This window comes from Vulpes vulpes, chromosome 8 (genome assembly GCF_048418805.1).
Source record: "Vulpes vulpes isolate BD-2025 chromosome 8, VulVul3, whole genome shotgun sequence".
In the NCBI taxonomy this organism is placed as follows: Eukaryota; Metazoa; Chordata; class Mammalia; order Carnivora; family Canidae; genus Vulpes; species Vulpes vulpes.
The window spans coordinates 43,354,725-43,376,440 of record NC_132787.1 but is presented as its reverse complement, the minus strand read 5'-3'; the positions used below and the strand labels follow the sequence as shown (position 1 = coordinate 43,376,440).

Below are 21,716 nucleotides of genomic sequence, written 5' to 3'. Positions count from 1 at the left end.
GGTTTAGTTCTAATTTCAAGGCATTATGGTCTGAGAATATGCAGGGGATGATCCCAATCTTTTGGTATCAGTTCAGACCCAATTTGTGACCCAGTATGTGGTCTATTCTGGAGAAAGTTCCATGTGCACTTGAGAAGAATGTGTATTCAGTTGAGTTTGGATGTAGACATCTGTGAAATCCATCTGGTCCAATGTATCATTTAAAGCTCTCATTTCTTTGGAGATGTGTTTATAAGACCTATTGAGTGTAGAAAGCGCTAGATTGAAGTCACCAAGTATAAGTGTATTATTATCTAAATATGTCTTAACTTTGGTTATTAATTGATTGATATATTTATTTGGCAGCTCCCACTTTCGGGGCATATATATTGAGGATTGTTAAGTCCTCTTCTTGGATAGATCCTTTAAGTATGATATAGTGTCCCTCTTCATCTCTCACTACAGTCTTCGGGGTAAATTTTAGTTTATCTGATATGAGGACGGCTACCCCGGCTTTCTTTTGAAGACCATTTGAATGGTAAATGGTTCTCCAACCTTTTATTTTCAGGCTGTAGGTGTCCTTCTGTCTAAAATGAGTCTCTTGTAGACAGCAAATAGATGGGTCCTGCTTTTTTATCCAGTCTGAAACCCTGCGCCTTTTGATGGGGTCATTAAGCCCGTTCACGTTCAGAGTTACTATTGACAAATATGAGTTTAGTGTCATCATGATATCTATTCAGTCCTTGTTTTTGTGGATTGTTCCACTGAACTTCTTCTTAAAGGGGAATTTTAAGAGTCCCCCTTAACTTGCAGAGCTGGTTTGGAGGTCACATATTCTTTCAGTTCCTGCCTGTCTTGGAAGCTCTTTATCTCTCCTTCCATTTTGAATGAGAGCCTTGCTGGATAAAGTATTCTTGGTTGCATGTTCTTCTCATTTAGGACCCTGAATATATCTTGCCAGCCCTTTCTGGCCTGCCAGGTCTCTGTGGAGAGGTCTGCTGTTACCGTAATACTCCTCCCCATAAAAGTCAGGGATTTCTTGTCTCTTGCTGCTTTAAGGATCTTCTCTTTATCTTTGGAATTTGCAAGCTTAACTATTAAATGTCGAGGTGTTGAACGGTTTTTATTGATTTTAGGGGGGGATCTCTCTATTTCCTGGATCTGAATGCCTGTTTCCCTTCCCAGATTAGGAAAGTTTTCAGGTAGGATTTGTTCAAATACATATTCTGGCCCTTTCGGTGCCCTTGGGAACCCCAATTAAACGTAGGTGTTTCTTCCTCAGGCTGTCGTTTATTTCCCTTAATCTATCCTCATGGTCTTTTAATTGTTTGTCTCTTTTTTCCTCAGTTTCCCTCTTTGCCATCAACTTGTCTTCTATGTCACTCACTCGTTCTTCCACCTCGTTAACCCTGGTCGTTAGGACTTCTAGCTTGGATTGCATCTCATTCAATTGATTTTTAATTTCTGCCTGATTGGATCTAAATTCTGCAGTCATGAAGTCTCTTGAGTCCTTTATGCTTTTTTTCTAGAGCCACCAGTAGCTGTATAATAGTGCTTCTGAATTGGCTTTCTGACATTGAATTGTAATCCAGATTTTGTAACTCTGTGGGAGAGAGGACTGTTTCTGATTCTTTCTTTTGAGGTGAGGTTTTCCTTCTAGTCATTTTGCTCAGTGCAGAGTGGCCAGAAACAAGTTGTATTGGGAAAAGGAGAAAAAGAGAGGAGAGAAAGAAGGAAAGAAGAGAAAAAGAAAAAAGGAAGAAAAGAAGAAAAAAACAGAAGAAAGAGAGAAAGAAAAAAAGGATGGGGGAAGCAAACAGAAATCAAAAAGCAAAAAAAAACACAACAAAACAAAAACAACAACAACAACAACAACAAAACCACGGGGGAGTATCTTCTGATTCTGTATACTTTAAGTCCCTTGACTTCCCCTGGAACTTGTCCTTCTAGCTGGTCTTCTGGGGGAGGGGCCTGTTGTGCTGATTTTCGGGTGTTAGCACTTGGGGGAGCTGCTCTGCCCCCTGCCTGGTGCAGGGCTCAGTGGGGGTTGTTCACCCCGTGAGGCCCCAGGAGGAACAGCCCCAGTGGCGGGGCCAGCTCTGCAGCCCTGGAGTCAGCTCCCGCAGTAGCTCCCGGGCTCTCCGTCTGCAGGGCCTGGAGGCTCCGGGGCGGGGCCGCTGATCTGCTCAGCTCGGGGCAGGAGCGTCCTTGCTGTCCTGGGCCCTCCCGGCCTCTGCCTGTCCCGGGGGAGGCCGGATCCTGGGCTGTGTCCCGACGCCTTGTGCTCGGGGGCCTGCGCTGTTGGATTCGCGCTCCTGCCCCGCAGCCCCCTCCACGGAGCCGCCGCCCAAGCCCCTCCAAGCTGCTCCGGGTCTCGCCGTGCACGTGCAGCCCTTAGGGAGCTCGGCGCATCTCCCGGGGCGCAGGTGCCTGTTAGTGTCCCTGGGAGCCCGAGGGCATCCCCGCCCTCCTGGGTCCTGCTCCAACTCCCTGGGTGCCCCTTTCCTCCCGGGAAGGTTGGTGCAGCTCCTGCTTCTCCGGGACGGGGCTCTCCTGTCCTGGGGACACTCGCCCGGGCCTCAGCCCGGCTCTTCGTGGGCCCCTCCCCCTTGGAGGCCTTTTGTTTCTTTATTTCTTTTTCTCCGTCTTCCTACTTGATAGAAGCACGAACTCTTCTCACTGTAGCGTTCCAACTGGTCTCTTTTTAAATCTCAGGCCGAATTCGTAGGTTTTCAGGATGATTTGAAGGTTATCTAGGTAATGTGGTGGGGACAGGTGACCTGGGGACCCTACTCTTCCACCGTCTTGCCTCCTTCATCTGTTGTTCTTTCTAACTTAGCTTTAATTTTTAGCCTTTCTTTGTTTCAAAAATAAGCGTTTATGGAGAGACCTTGGCTCTACGGCTGCACTTTTGCTGCATCTCACAAGGTGTAATTAGCAGCAGTTTAAAAAATTTTTAATTATGGTAAAATACATATAACATGAAGTTTATCACCCTAACTTTTAAAATGGAATTATAATTGATATACCTATTATATTAGTTTTTGCGTGCAACATAATGATCAATATTTTTATACATTACAAAACGATCACCTTGAAAGCTCATTATCCTCTGTGACTATACAAAGTTATTGCAATATTATTGACTATATTCCCTATGTTGTACATAATATCCCTATGACTTACTTATTTTATAACCAGAAGTTTATATCTTTTAACCCCCTTTACCTCCTTTGCCCATTGCCTAATCTCGTTACTTCTGGCAACCACTAGTTTGTTCTCTGTATCTATGAGTCTGTTTCTGTTTTGATTTGTTTGTTCATTTGCTTTTTATTTTTATTTTTTATTTTATTTTTTTAAAAAGATTTTATTTATTTATTTATGAAAGACACAGGGAGAGAGAGGCAGAGACATAGGAAGAGGGAGGAGAAGCAGGCTCCATGCAGAGCCCGATGTGGAACTCAATCCCGGGACTCTGGGATCATACCCTGAGCTGAAGGCAGATGCTCAACCGCTGAGCCATCCAGGCATCCCTGTTCATTTATTTTTTAAATTCCACACATGGAATCAAACAAATATGGTACTTGTTTTTGTCTGACTTATTTCACTTACCATAATACTCTCTAGCTCTATCCATGTCATTGGAAATGGCAAGATTTCATTCTTTTTATGGCTGAGCAGTATTCCATTATGTGTGTGTGTGTTTACATTGTGTGTGTGTGTGTATATAGGTCACATCTTCTTTATCTATTCATTTATCAGTGGATACTGAGGTTGCTTCCATGTCTTGACTATTGTGTTAGTGCTGCAGGAAACATAAGGGGGCATATATCTTTTCAAGTTAGTGATTTTATTTTCTTCAAATAAATATCCAGAAGTAGAATTGCTGGATTATATGGCAGTTCTATTTTTAATTTTTTGAGGAATCTCCATAATGTTTCCATAGGGACTGTGCCAATTTATATTTCTATCAACAGTGCACTAGGTTTCCCTTTTCTCCTCATTCTTGCTGGCACTTGTTATTTCTTGTCTTTTTGATAATAGCCTTTTCTTAAAGGAAGGGAGAAGAAATGTTGGGAAATATCAGGAAGGGAGACAGAACATAAAGACTCCTAACTCGGGGAAACGAACTGGGGGTGGTGGAAGGGGGGAGGAGGGCGGGTGTTGGAGGGGAATGGGTGACGGGCACTGAGGTGGACACTTGACGGGATGAGCACTGGGTGTTTTTCTGTATGTTGGTAAATTGAACACCAATAAAAATTAATTTAAAAAAAAAAAAAAAAGATAATAGCCTTTTCTGACAGGTGTGAGGTAGTATCTTGTTGTGGCTTTGGTTTGCATTTCTCTGATGAGTGATGCTGAGCATTTTTTCATGTATCTGTTGGCCATCTGTACATCTCCTTTAGAAAAATGTCTTAAAAAAAAAGAAAAGAAAAGAAAAATGTCTTTTCAGGTCCTCTGCCTATTCTTCAAGCAATCAGCTTGTTTGCTTTTTTGTTGTTGAGTTGTATGAGATTTTTTACATATTTTGGATATCAACTCCTTATTGTACATATCATTTGCAAATATCTTCTCCCATTCAGTAGGTTGCCTTTTATTTGTTGATGGATTCCTTCACTGCAAAATTTTTTTACTTTGATGTAGTCCCGTTTTAATTTTGCTTTTGTTGCCTTGCCAGAGAAGACCTATCAAAAACATTGTTTTTTTTTTTTCATTTGTTTTTATTGAAGTTTGATTTGCCAACATAAGTATAACACCCAGTGCTCATCCCATCAAGTGCCCTCCTCAATGCAAAAACGTATTGTTAAGACCGATGTCAAAGAGCTTATTGCCAAGGAATTTTATGGTTTCAGGTCTTATATTTAGGTATTTAATTTATTTTGAGTTAATTTTTTTTTAGTTAATTTTTTTACATGGTATGAGAAAGTGGTCTAGTTTCATTCTTTTGCATTTATCTGTCCAGTTTTCTCAGCACCATTTATTAAAGACACTGTCTTTCCCACCATTATGTTCTTGCTTCCTTTGTTGTAGATTAATTGACCATATATAATTATGGATTTACTTCTGGGCTCTCTGTCTTGCTCCATTGATCTGTATGTCTGTTTTGTGCCAGTGCCATACTCATTTGATTACTACAGCTTTGTAGTATAATTTGAAATCAGAGTGTGATTCCTCCAGCTTTGTTCTTTCTCAAGATTACTTTAGCTATTTGGGGGTCTTTTGAGATTCCATACCAATTTTAGTATTAACTTATTCTAGTCCATCCTAACCACCTTTAAGTGTATGATTCAGTGGCATTAAGTACATTAATGTTGTTGGGCAACTATCACCACCATGCATCTCCAGAACTCTTCATCTTGCAAAATGGGAACTCTGTACCAATTTAAAAAATAACCCACCATTCCCTTTTTCCTTCCAGCCTCTGGCAACCACCATTCTACTTTATATCTCTATGAATTTGACTAACTCTAGGGATCTTGTATAAGTGGAATCCTACAATATTTGTCTTTTTTGACAGGCTTATTTAACTTAGTGTAATGTCCTCCAGACTCATCCATATTGTAGCCTGTGTCTTGTTGTGCCCAAGATTAGCATCAAGGAGCCGAGAAACCAAGGAGCTGACACCAATGCAAACACACGAGGGTTTATTTACAAGCACGAGCTTGGGTCCAAGTGTACCCGACACAGCGGAGCAGGGACTTGGACCCCAAGGTGGGTTCCAGCTTAGTTTTATGGGCTGGTCTAGGGGACCTCCAGGAAGGGGGGAGGAATTTCTTAGGTTCTGTTTACATTCTGATTTGGGGCTTTCAAGGGCATTAAGCTCTGTTCTTATTCTAATATGGGGCTTCCTGCCACTGGCTTGAGCTTTGTTCTCATTCTAATATGGGGCTTTCTAGGGCGTTAAGTTGTAAGCTGTTTTTTTCTTGTAACTGAAGTAAGGTAAATTTCAGCTCTTATTCACAGGGGCCTGAGATGGCTGTGCTTGTGCTAACGCTGAACTTAAGGTGGAATGGCCTTAATTTTCTTGGCCTCCACAGTCTGAATTTCCATCCTTTATAAGGCTGAATAATATTTCATTGTATAGTGGATCAAATTTTGTTTATTCATTCATCTGTGGATGGACATCTGAGTTGCTTCTACATTTTAGCTACTGCAAATAATGCTACTATGAACAGGGACATACAAATATCTTCTTGAGACCCTACTTTCACTTATTTTGGATATGTCCTGAGAAGTGGAATTCCTGGGTCATATGGCAATTCTATTTTTAATTTTTGGAGGACCTGCCATACTGCTTTCCATAGTAACTATACCATTCTATATTTCCACCAAATGCACAAGGATTCCAATTCCTCCCCATCCTTGTTATATATTAAAAAAATAAAAAACAACTTTACTCACATCTTAATGGATATGAGTGGTAGCTCATCATGGTTATGATTTGCATTTTCCTAATGATTATAGAGGTTGAGCATCTTCTCTTGTGTTTATTGGCCATTTATGTATCTTCTTTGGAGAAATGTCTATTCAAGTCCTTTGCCTATTTTTGAATTGGATTGTTTGCTTTTGTTCCTTTTGAGTTGTGGTTCTTTATATTTGGTGGATATTAACCTCTTATCAGATAAATAATTTGCAAATGTTTTCTCCCATTCTATGGTTCTCTTTACCCTCTATTGATTGTATCCTCTGATACACAGAAGTTATTGCCTGTGCTTTGGTATCATGGTGATAAGGGAACAGGGCTAGCTGAGGACAAAGCACAGCTGAGATCCCACAAATGACCCCAACCCCACCCCAGGTATGTGTGACATTCCTCAGGAAGCTTCCAATTGTCTTAATGTTAATGCCTTGCTAGAGAGAAAAGCAATCTTTAACTTGTCAATGGCAAGGCCTCCAGTATCTTGTAGGTCCTCCTTAGCATATGAAAATCCTTTTGAAACCTCCCTTTCCCTTACTTCCCCAACTCTGCAGGTATATAATCAGCCCCACCTCACAGGCCCAGGCAGCTCTTCCCGCCCACGGGTCCAGTCCCCTCTACCTTAATAAAACCTACATTTTGCACCAAAGATGTCTCAAGAATTCTTTCTTGGTTGTTGGCTCCAGACCTCACCTATATTCCAAAATTTCATCAGTGGTTAGTGATATATAAATTATCATTTGCCTCTAAATATTTTTAAATTTCCCTGTGATTTCTTCTTTGATCTTTTAGTTATTCAAAAGTGTGTTTTAAAATTGTCAGGTTTAATCCAATCAGTAGTGAAGGCCAGGTAAAAGTTGGTCGAAACAGGCTTTTATTGGGACAGGCTCTCGGGCGAGGTTCCGCGGCCCGCAGGGGAGGGACAGAGCGGGGAAGTGGCGAGCGGGGAAAGTCGCGCCCGGGCAAACCGCAGGGGGGTCTATAAAGAGTTTTTGGCGGAAAGATGAGTCAGGGCCGCATTCCGATTACGGCAAGGGTTACGGGTCTTTGTGTGCTAAGGTAGGGAGCCAAGGTGGTCTTGGGAAGATGAGGGTAGGGCGGCATTCCAGTTAGGGCAAGGGTTACAGGTCTTTGTGCGCTTAATTAGGGTAGGGCGGCAAGGCGGCCTTATTGGGAGGTTGCTGGCCTGGGGTCGACCGTTTTGAGGTCCCCAGTCTCGCCAGCCCAACAAAAATATCCAAATATATACAATTATATTTATCTTTTTTTTATAAATTTCTAATTCAGTTTATTTACAGTCAGAGAACCTGACAAGTGTGGTACTGATTATGTGAAATTAGTTGAAATGTCATCAAGTTTTAGAAGTATTCCATGTGTGCTTGCGAAGGATGTGTGTGCCCTAATTTTTGGATAAAAGCTTCTGCATATGTTGTTAGATCAAGCTTTAATTATATTGTTTAGATTTTCTATATTTTTGCTGATTTCTATATCTTTGCTGCCTGACCATCTTAGGCCCTATGACACCTTTTATTTTAAGTCCGATATCCATAGGGCAATACAAGTTTGCTCTTGGTTAGTATTTGAATAATAATATATTTTTTGCCTCCTTTTACTTCCAACATTCTATGGCATTTTGTTTTAGTCATATCTCTTGAAGATAGCTCATAGCTTTTTAATTTTTTTAAAAAAGATTTTATTTATATATTCATGAGAGACACAGAAAGAGGCAGAGAGACACAGGCAGAGGAAGAAGCAGGCTCCATGCAGGGAGCCCGGATGTGGGACTCCATCCTGGGTCTCCAGGACCACGCCCTGAGCCTGAGGCAGATGCTCAACCGCTGAGCCACCCAGGCAACCCATCCTTTCAATTTTTATCCAAACTGAAAATCTCTTTTACTAGTTGGCAAATTAAATACATTTACATTTATTGTATTGATAGATTTGAACATGCTATTATATGATTTTTAAAATTTTTACTTGTTCCTCTATTTTCATGTTTCCTTTTTCTCCTTGTCTTTTTCAGTATTAACATTTTTGATAAATACTGCCTTCATTACTTATCTATTTTTCTGTCAATTTGGAATTTATCCTTCTAGGGTCTTTTTAGCAATTATTCCTGCAACTTTATCAGGTATACTAACACAAGATGTTAAAAATAAATATTATCGTTATTCTCCGTCCAGGCACAAAGGGCTTTAGGACTCTTGCATTTCTCCTACCTTGACTTCCATTCCACTGTTATCTAATAATTCCCTTTTTTTATTCCCACAAGTTAGATACTATTACTGTTACTTGAGACAAACATTGCCTATTTGGAAATAACTCTTTGTTTACTATTTTATTTGCCCACCATTCCTTCATGCATCTCAAGCTGTCTTTCCAAAATCCTTTTCTTTCTTGAAATAAATCCTCCAAAAGTTCCTTTCCAGTAGGTCTCTGGGTGGTAAACTGCTCCAGCTTTTTTATCTACAAAAGTTTTATTTTATCCTCATTTTTTGTTTTGTTTTGTTTTTAAATTCCTTTTTTTTTTTAAATTTTTACAAGTTACACAAATCATTTCCTCTTGTCAGAACAGAAAGGCGAAGCCTTTTGTTTTGGAGATGAGTGACTAAGCCAGCATTTAATGACATACCCCTGAAAAATGGTTTGAATAAATAGAGGCACAGAGGAATTAGGACCCACCCACCCCCACCAAACAGATTTCAGAAAACAACACTGTTGTTCTCTATCAACACTGTCGTATTCTTTAATGATTGTTTCTGCTGGGAATGCATTTCTAAATTACCGGTTATTTTCTCGTTACCTTAAAACCGTGTTTCCCCTGTCTTCCGGCTTCCTCTGATGTTGGGAAGATCTGCTATCAGTTTAACTGCTGCTCCTTTCTAAGTATTCTAGCTTTTATGGCTGTTTTCAAAGTATTCATTTATCTAGCTATCTATCTTTGGAATTGTGTGGTTTCACTACTGTGTGTCCACATGTGGATATCTTATTTATCCTGCTTGGACTGTTCCTCAGTCCTAGAGCGTGTGGACACCAGCCTTGGGACCATTGTTCATCCTTGTGCTCTCCTTTTTTCTTACTACACCTCCTGCCAGACACACCTTAGGCCTTCTCACTCTAGCCTCTGGATGGATCCTTCAAATGCATGAATTTTCCCTTTACCTGCGAATAATCTGTCATGCATTTTTTCAACTTAAGTATTTTTTCCATTTCTAAAGGTTCCACATTCTTAAGACTGTTTCTTTGTTCCCAGTGGCTTCTTGTTATATATTCCTTCCAGTCATTTCTCCAGCATAGCTATCTTATACCTTGTGTTTAGTGATTCCAACACCTGTGGTCCTTGGGAGGCTACATCTGGTGGTTCCTGCCTCTATTGCCTCTTACTCACACTGCCTGTTTCTCCTGTACTTGGTAATCTTTGCCTGGGAGGCTATGCCGCTTCAAGAGGCAAGCTTCCCCTCAAGAGGACCACTTCTGTCCTTCCTGGAGTTGAAGGTACCCTTACCAGGCCCACTAAAACCCTCTTCTAAGGTTTTGGTTCAGAGCCAAGAAGCTCAGACTCAATTCCCCTTCCTCATTACTGTTCTAAGGGTTAGATTCCCCACAATTATGCTGTTACAGGAATGTGGCCTTTGGAACACCCTACTTCTCACAGCTGCTTTCAGGTCTACATCAGAAGCCAGTTACTCAAAGCTCCCATTACCCTCTGGTCCCATTTCTTCCTTCCAGGGACCCTGGCTGCCCTGGCCCCCGCCCCTCACTCTTAGAACTCTGCTTTCATTTGTCTGGTTTGGGGGATATGATCCCTGAAAAAACCTACCTTTGAGAGACCAGTAATGCCTCAAAGAGTGCATCTCATCCGAAATTTAACTGCTGTGGAACAGGACAATCCTAGACATGCATGATACTGCCACTATTTTTTTTTTCTAGCCCAAACATAACCCATTACAATTTCACCAGTTATTTTTAATCCCTTTATTTTGAACCCACTATTTCCAATCATTAAAATCTTTCAAACAGAGATCCTATTGTGGATCATATCAGTGATCTGTGGTTTATATGCATTTATCCAAGTTTCTGATCAGATAAATAAGACAAAATCTACCCCAGCACTTTGCTAGTACTCAAGGCAAGATCTTTCATACTCACTCATTCATTTTTCATTCTTGTAACAAACACTTATTGAGCATCAGCTCTTCTAGGTGCTGTGTCAGATACTGCTAGGTACTGGGAATCCCTGACTTCCAGGAGCTTACTGTCTTATAACCACTTATAATCACTTCTCCCAGTAAGCTTAATTAAGCTGAGTAAAAGCAGGTAGTCTAGAGATCTGAGCACCTGGCTGTTTACCACTCTGTCCATGCTTTGCTGATGGCAGTGGATGTTAAAAGTCACACCTCCCTCAAGCTTCCCTTGCTACAACTTGATGTGAAGTTCAGTTACAAATGAGTCTCAGGCATTATATTTGGGGGTCCTACTTGTGAAAGTAACCCAAATCTTGGTCTGGGCAATGTGAGTGGTATGTGTCCTCCATAAGCTGGCCTTCCGCCTTGCCGACTGCTTCAATTGCAGGGTGTGTTCTATTGGTCCCACACCCTCATGCCCAGGTCCACTACTGACCCTGTCCTGGGAATGGCCAAACTGGACCTCACCACCCAACCAGTGCTCTGAAGCACCTTTATTGGGCTGGTGGAAGAACCAGACTTTATTCCCCTAGGTATCAAATGGACCCCTGATGAGAATGGAGTCATTGCCTTCGACTGCAGAAATCGTGGCTGGTAAGAACTCCAGGGGAAAGGTCTCTGGGGCTGGCATCTCTCCTGTAATCTCTGGGTTCTGCTTACTCCTCTGGTCCCTGCCCTGCCCCCACCACAGCCAAGGACCTCAAGTGTGTAGAACCTTAACCTAACATAAGAGCAGGAGACTTGCTGGCTGCACTCCTCCCTGTCTCTGCAGCTGCCCTTGCTCCAGGACTCATCACATGTGTCTTTCCCATCTCAAACCTCCTTCCAGGACATTGAATTGTCTCTAAACTAACCCTTTTCCAGACTTTCCTCTCCCAGCACATCCCTCCTCTGGCAGATTTGTAACAGAATCCGAGGGTGGAATCCAGGTGTCTCCTTTCCTGCTGCCTGCTCCTCTAGGACACCGGCTGGTCTAAAACAGGATGAGGGTTACCACCAGGACTTTTCTCCCACTTGACAGGCCCATTAGATGTGCACATTCGAGCTATTGACCCCAAAATGGCTTTAGAACTATGCTTGGGTGTATATGGTACATGATAAAACCTGGCATTGATGAACCATTGACCTGAACTTTGGGTACACTTGAGCCAGAATCTGAATAGAAATAACTAGAGACTCAGTTGGGTGGCTGTTCTGGCTTTAGTTTTCCGATTGTTGGCCTGTGCTTTCTTTCTGCTAAAGGTACATACAAGCTGCTACTTCTCCCAAGGACATAGTGATCGTGGTAGATACTAGTGGCAGCATGAAGGGGCTGCGGATGACTATTGCCAAGCACACCATCTCCACCATCTTGGACACACTAGGGGAGAATGACTTTGTTAACATCATTGCGGTAAATGTGCCTTCCTGTTCTAGAATAGCTCTCCCTAGGAAAAAAAAACTTTTTTCTGCCTGTACTAGAATCACTTGATGTACATACTGCATAATGATTCTCTCCTCTGAAGCTCGGGCTTCTAACCTAAGATCAGACCAAGGATGGGTTTCAAGAGTTCCACAGAGTTTCTGAAATTATGCGTTAAATGTGTGCATCCATTTTTTCTGATTCCATAGGTTTCATCAATTTCTGAGATGAGTCTGATAATAAAAATTAAAAGACACTGGCCCTGAGCAAATATCTGACTTACCCCCATCCATGTGCTCTTGACTGGTACCCATTGCTGGAACAGCCTCTCCATTATGCCCTGGCTCTTGCTTTTTACAACATTCCCAGATCTCCTACTTCTTGCATCCCACCAAAATTCAAATACGTCAAGAGAAGGGGGATGTAGGTAGTGAAGACCTAGAAAGGAACCAACAAACCCTGGTGCTGCTTTTACTGCGACTCTTCCTGCAGATAGCTCTGCCTGCCATAGAAAAGTAATGAAGGAGAGGGAAGAGGCAGAAAGAAATGGGAAGATATAAGTCAGAAATGCAACAAAAGAGCAGGCCAGTTCAGCCCTCCAAGGAGGCAAAGTTGATTGCCACCTTGGGGGCATCATTTTGAAGGTCACCTGATCCAAAACTTTCTCCCACCAGCTTGTTACATTGCTGAAAATGCTTGTATTCAGTGGTATTTACATATCTAGTATGGAAATATCAAGGCAACATGATCTAACTTCAAAATGTTCATCCTAGGGTGTCAGAAGGGCCCTCCTCATCCCTGAACTGCTTCCCTGAGGCCTGCATCATTTACCCACCTGCACCACTCCTGCATCCCACCCTCCCCATCTTCACCACCTTTCCATCCCTGATCTTGACCTATAGTAGTGACAGGACAGCTACAAGGTCAGGTCTGACCCCTTCAGGAAAGTGGGAGTATGCTCTCGCTCCTTCTGCAGAGTGTGTTCTGCTTCTCTCCCAACCCTTCTCTTGCTGTTTGGGGAGGAGAGGTAGAGGAAGCATTTGCTCCTGATGTTTCTCCAGAACTCCCCAGCATTTGCCCTAGAACCTGCATGCACTCCTATCTTTCTCTCCCTCTCTTATTTCTTTTTTTAAGATTTTATTTATTTATTTGAGAGAGAGAGAGACAGACTCACTGCTGAATGCAGAGCCTGATGTGGGCTTGATACCATGACCCTGAGACCATGACCTGAGCCAAAATTAAGAGCTCAACTGATTGAACCACTCAGGCACACCTCCCTCTCTTATTTAAAAAGAAGTAGATTAAAGACATTTTGAAGATTTGAGTTTTAACTGTAAGGAAGTGGAGTGATTAAGAAAAAGAGGGCAATAATAATTCATCTTTTTCCTTTCCCATCCCTGTGGATAGCTAGAAGATCTTCATTGTAAGTACAAGGCAGGGATGCCTGGGTGGCTCAGCAGTTGAACATCTACTTTAGGTTCAGGACGTGATCCCGGATTCCCGGGATCGAGTTCCACATCAGGCTCCTTGCATGGAGCCTGCTTCTCCCTCTGCCTGTGTCTCTGCCTTTCTTTCTGTATCTCTCATGAATAAATAAATAAAATTTTTATTTAAAAAAAAGTAAGTGCAAGGCAAAGGGTGAAAAACATATTCCTAATCCCCAAACCCAGGCCCTAGGGAGGGGTCTATACTTAGAAGGCTCTAGGATTCTCATGGAAGGCACTTTGTTGTCTAGGCCTAGGGGTGAAGACCAAAGGGATTCTCTCAGTACCTTCAGGTTCTCTTTGTGTTCTGGGAGATGGACATCACTCAGCCAGCCACCTGAGAAAATGGCTGAAGACCAGGATTTGAGGGAGAATTTTTGGAGTTAAAGCCCCACTGTTCTTATTACTCAAAAGAACTGCCAGAAGCATAGAGTACCCCAAGATAATATTACATAGGTGCCTAGGTAACCTGTGAGTTGCCTGAGCTTTTTCACTGGGCTCTGACCTTCCAAACTGACCCTACCTGTTCTCCTGTCCCCTCTGCCCTCTGCAACTGCAGTACAGTGACTACATCCATTACGTAGAGCCTTGTTTTAAAGGGACCCTGGTCCAGGCAGATCAAGACAATCGTGAGGTGAGTGTCTAATGCTTCCAAGCCCCTGTTCTGATTAGGATGGTGGGCAGTCACCAACTCAGACTGCCTGATGGCCCCTTTTACTTATTCCCATGGCATTTGGAAGAAGGGCAAAGCAGGTACCCATGTAAACACATCTAAGAATTTGCTTCATAAATATGCTGCCTGCCTATCAAAGCAAATAGTGAGCAAAGAGAGACCTTGCACCCAAGGGAAATTTCACTTATTCAAGACTGCATTTTCACTCTGTAGATTATCCAAGACTCTCTTTCCCTCTTTGCCTCTTCTGTGAACATTTCCACTATATCAGTCATAAGGAGTTTCCCCCAAAAGGAAGAGAAGTTCAGACCCATGGGATTGAGTCCTTCTCAAAGGCCAAGGAAGAGAGACAATTTTTTTAAAGGGAAAAGTTTTCATGTGATAGATACTTCTTCCTTTGACTGGGGAATTTGAGTTTGGCTGCTTCTTGAATGCTGGCCTCAGATTGGATCCTGGAGCCCTTGATGGCCTCTACAGTTTCCCCTGTGAAATGTTCAGTTTGGTTACATTGGGCTGGGTGCTAAAGGTGCTGGGAACCTGGCAACCTAGACAGTGACTCTTTGAAGGCCTGCCTGGACTATCTCCCTGCTCTGGATGGGCTCACACTTGGCATTCCAGTAGTGGGGACGAGTTTGCACCCAGCCACTTATACGGTCTTTTTTTTTTTTTTTTCTTCCACTTACACTGTCTTAATTTATCTTGGGCACACCTGAGAAACATCTACTGTAGAGGCCCATGATAAAATTAGCTGGATCATGAAAAGAGTTATCCCACAATCATGTCCTGGTAAAATAGCTCTAAACAGCCTCTGAAATTAACACCAGAGATGAAGGTTCCCTTGCAGTCAATCCACTGACCCTCCTCTAATTTCTTACCCATGACAGCATTTCAAACAGCTGGTAGATGAGCTGATGGTCAAGGGTGTGGGCATCGTGAACCCAGCGTTGACTGAAGCCTTCCAGATCCTCAAGCAGGTATCCACACCTGATGAAGCTGGAGAGTGAAGGGTTAGGAGACAAGGTAGAGATATGGGGAGGGAAGCTGATGGCCTATAGTCACAGTGACTTTTCTTTCCCCACACAGTTCCAAGAGGCCCGTCAAGGAAGCCTCTGCAACCAGGCCATCATGTTGATCACTGATGGGGCTGTGGAGGACTACAAGCCAGTGTTTGAGAAGTACAACTGGCCTGATCGCAAGGTTACTCTTCTGGTGGAGGACTAGGGGCAGGAGAAGGGGCCAAGGGAAGTATTCTACTGTCTACATGGGAGAACTAGTGCTGCCCAGAAGAACTGGGCCTGCCCTGAGTTCAAATGTTCTGCTCCATTAAACTTGTTAGTATATTCAGATAGTATGTCCCAGGTTGATGTTCCAAAATTATGTTGACTCTAGGCACAAAGAACTCATGCGAGAAAAAATTCAGAGTGAGAGATCAGATGTGGTGTTGAGAGGAAGACTGCCAGGCTGTGACCCTCCCCCCTGTACTGGGCCCACATCACCATGGCCCTGGCAAGTCCCACCACAACCTGGGCCTCAGGGTTCTTTCTAGTCAAAAGGATGAGAGTGGAGAATCCAAAGTCAGTAAAGTGTTTGACCTGATATCTAAGACTCACACAAATAATATTAACACTACTTATGGCCAGAAATTATGGCTGCTGAGTACATCTGTGTCTTGTGGCTTAGATTCGAGTTTTCACTTATCTTATCGGAAGAGAAGTGACTTTCGCTGACCGCATGAAGTGGATTGCATGTAACAACAAAGGTAGGTGGTGTGTGAGCTGAGCTCCTTGCAGTCTGCACCCAGTCATCAGGGATGCTGAGCCATAGTTCCCACATGGGGCCTTTGCAGAGGAATGGTGCTGTGTCAAGATGACAGTATCTGCCTCTCCTTCTTATTTGGAAAAAGCTAGACAAAATGTAGAGTGCCCCATGAAACCTTGAGGAAATGCATAATTACCCCCGCAGGGACTCTAGGTCATTTCATTTCCTGAAATGAAACTGGGAGGTCATCTATCCAGTGTTTGCAGAAGAGAAAACTCTCTCTTCAAATAAAGCCTATATGAACCACAATACAGACAGGGTGAGGCAGGAGTGAGACTCACAGTTTAAATGTAAGTTCTCTCTTACGTCTAGCCTCCATTCCTCTCATTGCAAATTAAGCCCATTTGCTGTGGTTCTGCCTCCAGACAAAAAGTAGAGGGTTATTATTTTCTTTAGAATAATGTTTTGGGTGCAGTCCTCATTTGTCTCTGGCCAGAAGCCAACACCTGGGCTTCATGATGCCAACTTGGGTGCTCTGGATTCAATCAAATTTTATGGAGCATGTATTGTGGTACCTGGTAAAGTTTCCAAATTGCGGTCAGTATGGACTTAGTTTTGTCTTGCTCCTGTTCAGCAGAAGAGAGAGATAAGAGAATCATCAGTGGTGATATAATCTGAAATGTGCTGTGAGGACAGAGAGGCACAGAATATACAGGGGCTGGGAGATTGATGGGACAGACACTTCCTCCATTTGGAGAGAGCAAAGAGGACTTCTTAAAGGAAGAGGTGCCTATGTTAAAGCATAAAAAATGGTAGGAGTGGGCAGCCCCTGTGGCCCAGCAGTTTAGTGCCGCCTTCAGCCTGGGGCATGATCCTGGAGACGCGGGATCAAGTCCCACATCAGGCTCCCTGCATGGAGCCTGCTTCTCCCTCTGCCTGTGTCTCTGCCCCTCAATCTCTCTCTCTCTCTCTCTCTCTCTCTCTCTCTCTCACTCTCTGTGTGTGTGTGTGTGTGTGTGTGATGAATAAATAACTAAAATCTTTTTTAAAAAATGGTAGGAGTCAGCTGGACATAGAGAATATGGAAGGATGTTCCAGACAGAGGGAACAACATGTTCAAAGGGTCTGAGACAAGAGTCATCTGGGAATGGAAAGCAGTTTCACTTTCTGGAGGGTGGAATGAATGTTTTGTGGGAGGTGGTAAGCAATGAGGCCAGAGAGGTAAACATGTACTAAGTCATTCATAGCCTTGTAAGTCATTTGCTCTTTTAAATATCACCTTGGTGACAGGGAAGAGGCTGTAGCACCCCTCCCTGTAACTAAGGATAGCGGTCAGAGAAGGAGGGTAGGGGGTACTAAGCCTCTGTCTTAGACTGTACTGAAAATGGACCCTAAGAAAGAGCCACATGTAGGAGAGGGTGCTCCTAGAAGATAACCCCATAAGGAAGTAAGGAGGGCATCATGATGAGAGAGAAGCCAACCCCCATGGCCCTCGCTGCTGAGGCCCTGCTGCTCCCATGGCGTCTCTGGACTGGGAGGATCCCCCAGAGTTCTCAGGTTCAGGCAGCACACCACTGGCCTCCAGCTGTCCACAGGAAAGGGGATAACCTTGGGGGGAAGTGGTTCCCTGTGGCCTAGGACAGCCCCCAGTAAGGAGCCCACTGTAAGCCAAGAGCAACTGGGGGAGAGTGTATAGGTCCTGGAGAGCAATTCTAAGCAGAGCTCCCAGCTTTCCACAACCACGCAACCTTCCCTCTGCCAGGCTACTACACGCAGATCTCCACACTGGCAGATGCGCAGGAGAATGTAATGGAGTACCTGCACGTGCTCAGCCGCCCCATGGTCATCAACCATGACCATGACATCACCTGGACGGAAGCCTACATGGAAAGCAAGGTGGGGGCCTGACCCTGCTCCAGAGTTAGGGGCACCAGGGAGTAAGAGGTAACTTCCTGAGTGGGTCAGGAGAGAGGTGAGCAGAACACCTCCTCAGGAGAAGGTGTGAAGGGGTGAACACCCTAAGTCCACTGGAAGACTCTTGCCTATATGCTGTCCCCAGAAACCTAGAATCCTGGTGAGCAGACCTGTCCAAGTCTGCCCTCCATGGACAGAGCCCCTCTGCTCCAAGCTTGTTCCTTCCTTCTTCCCATTGTCCTCACTTCCCTCAGAGGAGTCTGACCAGTAACTCAAGATACTATGGCTTCATCAGGTGCTCCCCTTCCTGGGCCCTGTACTTTCAGAGACTGTCTGCGGGTTGCAGTGACTCATACAAAGGAATAAATAGCCAACACAGAATGTCAGATAAGATGTTTGGGGGCACAAAGGACCTTCCTAGCACTTCTCAAATTGTATCCCATATGCAGCCACCTGCTTCAGTGATGATGTATCGGACTGGGATGAAGAGAAACCTGAATATAGTGGCTTAGATAAAAGTGTAATTCTTCCTCATGTAAGAGAACTTTGGAGGTGGCCAACCTGGAGCTGGTGAGGAGCTTCCTGGTTACCAGGGACCCAGACTGCTTCTCGCTGTCCCCTTGTCCAACCCTGGGGTCTTCCTGGATCCAGTAGCTAGTAAAACTAGTCTACTGAAACCACTCACTTTCCGAAAACCTTACTTCTAAAACCCTGAATTGAAAAAAATCAGATGAGGAAGAGGAAGAGACTTGCTGGTTAGTGATCTATACACAGTATAACGAATAAAGACTTACCTAATGTAAAAGACATCAGTACAATGGCAATCATATGACAATACATAAATGTATCAAAGGAACACTTAAGTAGCACTTCAAGTTTACACAATGTTATGCGTCAAATATATTCAATTTTTTTTAAAGTTCTTCATTCTCCGAGAAAGAATATTATACACCTCCATGGGCTCAGCAGCCTCCTTTGGCTGATCCTGATGAAGATCAAACATATCAAACATAAATATGCACACCACCTGTAAAGGCCTGTCTTCATGATAAAGTGGGGTTGCTCTGTGGAGTCCCTTCCAAGGAAGCTGAAGGAGTCCACACTGCAAGATGAGGCAGCTGGGGAGGAGGGCTGTCTTGGAGGTAGGGGATGATACAGCCCTGGCATTCTCAGTGAGGAAGAGGTTGTGGGTCTGTCCCATGTGTGTTAGGAGTGACCCCAAGTTCAGCTACAGCTACACCATGGCCTGCCCTTAAACTGTGCTTCCTCGTGCATGCACTTGTGTTTAAGGGTGGCTCAGTGTCAATGTCCTTCTCCTTAAATGTCCTGGGCTGTTGTCTATGCCAACCTTCGGCCCGTGGCAGAGATTTCCGGGTGTGTGCAGGATGGGCCTGTTCCATGGGCTCGTGCTCATCCTTGACATGGGCAAGACAGAGGACTTCGTGAGCATGTTTGGGAACTGGGTTGTGGGCTCTGGGGTTCTGACACTTGCCCTGGCTTAGGAATGTCATCGCTAAGTGACATTTCTTGGTCCCCTCTCCAGCCCACCACTGTCTTCCAGCATTTCTGCCAGCTCTCCTTTTGCAGAGAAGGGGAACCTCATGTGTGGCTTCTTCCTCCTGTTGGAAGGTGACACTTCAGTGGTAGTGACATTAGTGACTGTAGATCCCCCACTCTACAGACTCTGAGCTCTCTGTCCTTTTGCTCTTTCTTCCTTGACAGCTGCTCACTTCACAGGCACAGAACTTGATGCTTCTCACTACAGTGGCCATGCCGGTCTTCAGCAAAAAGAATGAAACAGTGAGTGACCACTCTCTGAGAAGCTGCAACAGGGATTAGAACTTGAGGCCACAGGCTGACCTCTTTAAACTAATGGTTCTTGACTTGGCTGGGCATCAGAGCCACCTTGGTAGGATTTTATATTCAAATTTCATTCAAATTTCCCTACACCCAACCAGCTATATCAGAACCTCTTGGTTGGGAAGGGGTGAGGATGGGAGGTGGAGTAGGGCCATGCTTCCCAAAGCTCACCCAGTGATTCTCCTCAGCCAGTTTGGGGTTGTCCTAGTGCTCTGAACTTGGGGCCAGTGTCCTGGGGATATAAGGCTAGAAAGGTCCCCTAGCAAAACGACACTTATCAGTTTGGGCAGCCTCTAAAATTTGTTTGTAAAGGCCTCTGGTGAGGGAATTTCTAGAGCCTTCCATCCTCCATCCAGTCATAAATTCCTCCTTATAGGCCTTGTGTGTTTCAGAGCATCCATAGGTTATCCCTTGGATTTTGATACTTCAGCCTCTACTATGAAAATTAATATTTCATTCAACTTTGTATTTCTTTTAAATATTACAATTTAAATATTAATATTGGAAATTAATCTTTCCAACAGCTGAGATTACTCCTGGGGTTTCTTCTGATAGGTTTTAGATTTTTATTCCAAAGAGCTCAGCCTAAAACCTAACTGTAGAGGAAGGGTCATATTAGGCCTAAGAGGCTTGCTGAGGAGTGTGCAGTCGGCCCTGTGCACAGGGAAAGTAGGTACCCCCCTGACCCTGGTGTTTCTCTTTCCAGCGTTCCCATGGCATTCTTCTGGGTGTGGTGGGCTCTGATGTGGCCCTGAGAGAGCTGATGAAGCTGGCACCCCGGTACAAGGTGAGCCTGGATCACGTGCTGGAGGAGATCACAGGCTCCCCTGGAGTTGCTCTACCAGGCTCAGGAGCCTCCCTGCAGGCAGTGCAACCAAGCCCAGAGCTGGAATTGGGCTCTGCCATCCCACCCCCAGGGAAGTGCAGGCACTGAGCATGGGAGCAATGGTTTGGACTTCTTGGGACCATTTGTCACCACTAGTTCTCATTTGTTCTGTGGCCTTCAGCAAGTTCTTTCTTTCCTAGCGCCTCAGTTTTTCAATCTGCTCCTCCATGCCATGCAGTCCTGTTTGGGGAACAAATGAGAGTACATCATCAAAGCAACTAGAATATGTGGTAGGAAAGAGGCCAAATAATGATATGCATTATTGTGGCTGCTATAAACCGTAAAATTTAGAAAGGAATTCAGAATTAATGGCTAGAAACATGGCTCTGGCTCAGCAATATTCCTATTTGAAAAACTTGCTGCTGTCAGCTGCCATCTTGCAGTCCAACCCTTTTCTAGCTCCAATTTTCCAACGCAAAGAACAACTCTGATGCCTCTCAATCCCTGTTGTTTTTGGCAGCTAGGAGTACACGGATATGCCTTCTTGAACACTAACAATGGCTACATTCTCTCACATCCTGACCTCCGACCCCTGGTAAGTACAGATGTTCTTTGCATTGGGATCTTAACTGTATGCGATTTGGAGATAGTTCGCAGAAACAGTTAAAACAATGAAAACACATTGGGCTCTATTTAAGAACCCAGGGATCCCTGGGTGGCGCAGCGGTTTGGAGTCTGCCTTTGGCCCAGGGCGCAATCCTGGAGACCCGGGATCAAATCCCACATCGGGCTCCCGGTGCATGGAGCCTGCTTCTCCCTCTGCCTGTGTCTCTGCCTCTCTCTCTTTCTCTCTCTGTGACTATCATAAATAAAAAAATTAAAAAAAAATTATTTAAGAACCCAATGGGTAATATAAGAAAAAAAATTTAAGTCATGGTCCCTGTCTTCAAATTGTTTGTAATCTAGCAGGAAAGACAAAGCAAAAACACATGAACTGATTGATGAATAGACCAGAGAACATGTAATGAAATGTGTAGTTTTTCCTGAAGGACAAGCCACTTATTAAGGTTCCTGTCACTGCCTCAGTCACTCTACACTCCTCTTGGAGCCTATAGGGGTGTCATCAGACTTCCAGGGCCCACCCAAGGGGTTGTGAACACTGAGTTAACAACAAAAATGGCAGGGAAAGAGTCTCATGAGATGTGGGGGGAGCAGGGC

The 21,716-nt window shown here is 44.0% G+C and overlaps 1 protein-coding gene across 1 annotated transcript in view; it reads left to right on the top strand.

Annotated features, from left to right (window-relative positions):
- The window catches only part of CACNA2D4 (calcium voltage-gated channel auxiliary subunit alpha2delta 4), a 134,027-nt gene that overhangs the window by 30,906 nt on the left and 81,405 nt on the right, over positions 1-21,716 (top strand). The window contains exons 8-17 of the mRNA XM_025995478.2: positions 11,115-11,175; positions 11,824-11,974; positions 14,027-14,101; positions 15,025-15,114; positions 15,224-15,337; positions 15,821-15,899; positions 17,661-17,794; positions 19,535-19,612; positions 20,379-20,459; positions 21,019-21,093. Coding sequence (XP_025851263.1) covers positions 11,115-11,175; positions 11,824-11,974; positions 14,027-14,101; positions 15,025-15,114; positions 15,224-15,337; positions 15,821-15,899; positions 17,661-17,794; positions 19,535-19,612; positions 20,379-20,459; positions 21,019-21,093 — 938 coding nt within the window. The remainder of the gene's footprint in view (positions 1-11,114; positions 11,176-11,823; positions 11,975-14,026; positions 14,102-15,024; positions 15,115-15,223; positions 15,338-15,820; positions 15,900-17,660; positions 17,795-19,534; positions 19,613-20,378; positions 20,460-21,018; positions 21,094-21,716) is intronic.